This window comes from Atta cephalotes (genome assembly GCF_000143395.1).
Source record: "Atta cephalotes unplaced genomic scaffold scaffold00006, whole genome shotgun sequence".
NCBI lineage: Eukaryota > Metazoa > Arthropoda > Insecta > Hymenoptera > Formicidae > Atta > Atta cephalotes.
Window position 1 is genome coordinate 4,182,068 of NW_012130070.1, and position 4,694 is coordinate 4,186,761.

The following is a 4,694-nucleotide window of genomic DNA, read 5'->3' on the forward strand; positions in this document are numbered from 1 at the left end:
TATAAATTATATAATATTAACAAAAAGATTTTCACACATTGCATAATCAGCGTGATTTTGTACAAAGCGGCAAAATATATCTATCTACCAAGAGACCGATTAATGAAAAATAACAAGATGTCAAAAAGTAATTATCCATCTAGCTAAACTACCGGCTGGTGCCAGACAATTTTGCCGCCAAGGCAGCCGGATACGAGCAGATAGTGTTTAGGTGAGAATTTCGTGCTAACAACAATATCGGAATGGCCAATGTGTGTCGCTAATTCATGGAGTTGCACGGACTCGTTGGCAGGTGGAACGCAATTAGATAACTCGGTGCAATCACTTGAGAATGCCAATAATCGTACTCCATAACCAAATGGCGAGCATATCAATCTACCATCAGCCGAGAAGCACAGTTCCTTGATATAACCGGAACCGACATTGGGCTCTTCAATGTAATGTGTCAACCTGGGCGTATTCTGATGGATCTTGTGATTCCTCGGTATCGCGTACATAGTCTGCAGATTCTGTCGGTTCTGCAAATTCTGCACCCGAGTACGATCACCGATTATCACGACTGTGTGAGACGATCGAGGAAGATTCACGCTCACGCCATTGTTCGATCTGGGGAGCCAGTCTCTCCTTTCGGCACCAGGATAAAACTGTCTCTCTCGTTCCCTGCGAAGTCTGGCTTCCCTGATTGCCACAAGTGCCTCCCATACGTCAGTCGTACTCACATGCAGTTCTACGTTGCCACTGGTGAAATTGTCAATCATATTACGCCGCCGCAAGTCATTGAGCTGAGAGTGTGGCCTGGGAGATCTGTATTCCCGTGCATCCCTTTCAAGGGCAGACACATCGTATGGCGAATTGTCGTTATCATCTACGTGCTCGTCCTCTAGTCTATCGTCGTCGTGAATCGCATTTACTCTCGAATCAGCGGCGGCACTCGTACTTGAACTGACTTCGACCATGTCGAAATTTGTTCTCATCGCGTTTCTGTCCGGACGCGGACTCCTCGATTGGGAACGCAGATTTCTGCGTGTCGTTACCTGCCAGCTTGTTCTCGACGATCTAATCGATGACGGCGCGGCATCCGTGGACACGCGGACAGGTGAATCAAACGAATTCGATCTTACATCCGACACATCGTGAACTATCCGGGCACGATTTCCATTCTCTATCACAAAAGAAGACGTCATGCCCGAACGTGATGATTGCGACTGAGGAAAATCCTCGAACTCTTCTACATTTAGACTCGTTAACCGGCCCTCCTCTCCTTCATTGACTTGCTCCATATTGCTAGATGCCTCACGTTCTTGTATGTCATGAATACAAGTCCACTACAGGATAAAATGTCGATAAGACTTAAGAGATAGAAAAGGTGATAATACATGCGCAATTTAACATGCAAAAACAAACCTCCGATTTTTCTCCACTGCTGACATTTCGGGATAAAGCGCACCATCCTTGCGGATGAACTTGTAAACTGGATATTACCTCAGCGTCATCGCCTATAGGAAAATCGGTAAGGAATTCTACTCTATTGTGAGTACGAGTGTGAGCAAAGAGGTGCGTGTAAGATGCTGCGACTGGTATGGTAGTCTGAGATAATTGCATTAGCCTGTACATATTTGGCTGCAAAAATAATACGATAAGAACGACTGAAAGTCATTAAATTTACAAATATTAAAGCATAATTGAAGAAATAATAAATACCTTGAATCCTGCCAAATCCTGACTTAGCGTACTAAGTTTAAGATTATGTATTATGATGAGATATCCTGAAGTAGTGCATATTAACATTTTGCTAGTATCGGGAGTAAGTCTTGTTCGCATTAGTCCATTTGTATGAAACACACGATTGTACACAAAACTATTTTCTGTAAAGCTGTAAGGCATTGCAAAATATATGTTAATCATACAATATAGATGTAAAAAGGAAGAAATTACATGTAATTAAATATTTTACCTATTAATGTCCCAAGTATATATGCTACCATCAAATCCACTGGTCAACAGTAAGCTGTCACTTGGACTGTACTCTATGTTTTTAACCCAATTCGAGTGTCCCTGAAGAGTTCTTATCCTTTGCTTTAAGTTCCTGGCATCCCACAGAGCAACCGTACTATCGTCCGAACATGTTGCAAACATACGCTGATCCAGGAACCTAATTGACAACAATAAATTTATTTATTATTATTTTTTAATTAAATTTTGTGCACAGTTTATCTTTTTTCTTTTTCTTTCAACGAAAAAAAAAAGAAAGATGAATCGTGTAAGAAGCTTTGCTGAGAAGAATAGGCCTAATATTCATCTCTATTACACAGTTTCCTTTTCTTTCAATTATAAAGAATAGAATGAAAATTGTCTAACCTTACGCAATTGACGCAGTCACTATGAGCATTATCTATAGCATGTATCAATTTTCTACATAATGGGTCAAACATTAAAATACTTTTCTTCTCACATGCCGCCAGCAAAAGGGACCTGCAATATTGATCAAATGTGAGACCAGATGATTCTGATTTAGAGGATAGATATGACTTTATAATCGTTACTGACCCATCTGGCGAGTATTCTAAATTGAACACACCACCATGTCTAGCGGCGGTCAGATTATCTCCGTGATCCCAGGAAGTGATGGGTTGAATAGAAGAATAGAGAGTCTTGTGGAAGTCGTCGTTGTGACCCAGCGGAAACTTCACACCCAGCTCGCGTTGTCTTAACCAGAGACTGTTTGGTGTTTGCTTGATCCTTATCTTCGGCATTTCTCAGCCAGGTGTTGATCTTAGCCGCATCCAATCGAACGTCCGGCTCACTGGTGACGATCGGTAAGTTGTGCGACCGGATGAACGAGGATACGAGTCCAGGACCAGAACGCGCGTCAACCAGAACTCGGATGATTTATCACGTCCTTCGACTCTCCGATCTTTTCGTTTGTTTCTCTCTTAGCGATTAATGCGTTCAGTCGGCACTCTTTCCACACCTTGTCACAAACTCGCGGTGTCCCATGAGGAAAATCGAGAACTCCAACAAACGGTTCAAGGTTCAATGGACGATTAGGTTAGGTGCGAAATGCTACGCGCGATATTACACGTGACTCACTGCGAGCATTGCCGCTCGATATTCTTGGATCGCGACACGATCGCAGCGTAACGCGAAAACGGTAACGGGCGATCCGGTTCCCCACGTTGTTGTGTTTGGCGGAAAAAGCGCTCCGACAGAGTTCAAATCAATTTTAAAAATCTGACATAACACAGATCAGCGCCATCTTTGCTGCTGATCGCTGGTATCGCTGTCTGTCATCGTATCCAACATAATCGACATCAGTTGATCGCGACACGAGCGGGTCATATGATTAAAAACAACAAGAACAATACGACAATATTCTCGAATGCGTATTCTGGAAGGATAAAAAGAAAGAGAGAGGAAGAGAAAGTGTGTGTGGGCGTGCGCGCGCGAAACGTAATTAACGAAAAAGATACATCCCCTACAGCATAAAGTTGCACAAAAGTTGCAGCAACATTACAGAGATTTTGTAGCGATATTGCTGCAAATTCTATGCTGGATCTCTTCACACGCGGTTTCTCTCCCTTAATTATATCTTTTCCTTTTGTCTTTTTGTAACTACATTTCAATACATTCTCTCCGAGAAAAATTTTACTCGATATACTACATATATGTACGTTACACATATACATGTATTATATATTTCGAATAAAATTTTCTTCGGAGATGTTCTGAAATGTAATCTTTAAAAAATTGTTTGAAAAAAAATTGTTTGTGGTGAAAATTTTTTTCAGAATTTTTCATATAATTTTTCAGATTTCTATATAATTTTATAACTTTCTCACATTTTTTTTATACAAATTGGAACATTTTTCAAAAAATCTACATCTTTTCTCAGAATTTTTCATATATGTTATCCTATACAGCACAGAAGATTGAAGCAGTATTGCTGTAATGTTACAGATTGCAATGTAACATTGCAGAGGTATTACAGAAATGTAAATTAACAATATGCCTGCAAAATATCAGTAATATGCTTGTAATATTTCACAAACATTGCAAAACTGTAATTCTTTAATTGTTACAATAATAATAATATAAAAATATAAGTTTTTATAATATTTATGTAGTACAGTCTTTTAATTTAATAGCCGTTTTTATAACATAATAATTAATATAATTCATTTTATATTTAAATAAAAAATTTATTGATTTATTTTGACGGCCATTTCATTCAGCTAAGTTTTATATTTATTTTAAATATGAAATCCAAAGATTGTATAATATCGAGTTTGGACAATCAATGCACACATCATTATCGGATAAGTAATTAATCTATTGAAAATTGATTTATCGAAATGTTAATTATGAGATCGATGATGTATTTATGCCTAATGTGATGCAAAAATAAACCAGCGCCCGAACTTTATTGATAAATTTCATACCGTTATTTTTTAATCGATTTTAATTGACTCGGAATGATTTCGAATTAAAAAGAATCACTGGGATTAACTTAATCCATGATTAACTTACCAAGCGACTGTATTATTAATGTGGATAATATTTGTAGTTTGTTCGGGGCATACACATGCTTTATCCTTACGAATAAATTTATTTTTTAAAATTAATACTATATTTATTGGAATATTTTATGGTTTTATCATAAAAAAATGCTTTTGGAAAGCACACATCACTAGAAA

At 38.2% G+C, this 4,694-nt stretch overlaps 1 protein-coding gene across 1 annotated transcript; it reads right to left on the reverse strand.

Moving 5' to 3' along the window:
- Positions 1-143: 143 nt before the first annotated feature.
- Positions 144-2,753, reverse strand: LOC105626708 (DDB1- and CUL4-associated factor 10). The gene is made up of 6 exons (XM_012208006.1): positions 2,548-2,753; positions 2,359-2,472; positions 1,955-2,152; positions 1,702-1,873; positions 1,405-1,620; positions 144-1,325 (listed from the first exon to the last, which is right to left on the reverse strand). The coding sequence occupies exons 1-6, from the start codon at positions 2,751-2,753 to the stop codon at positions 144-146; spliced, it is 2,088 nt and encodes a 695-aa protein (XP_012063396.1).
- Positions 2,754-4,694: the final 1,941 nt, after the last annotated feature.

Coding starts and splice junctions, on each gene's coding strand:
- LOC105626708 (XM_012208006.1), bottom strand. CDS start 2,753: ATGCCGAAGATAAGGATCAAGCAAACACCAAACAGTCTCTGGTTAAGA. Junction 1,874..1,954: donor TATACTTGGGACATTAATAG/GTAAAATATTTA, acceptor AATGCCTTACAG/CTTTACAGAAAATAGTTTTG. Junction 1,326..1,404: donor GCAGTGGAGAAAAATCGGAG/GTTTGTTTTTGC, acceptor TTTATCCTGTAG/TGGACTTGTATTCATGACAT.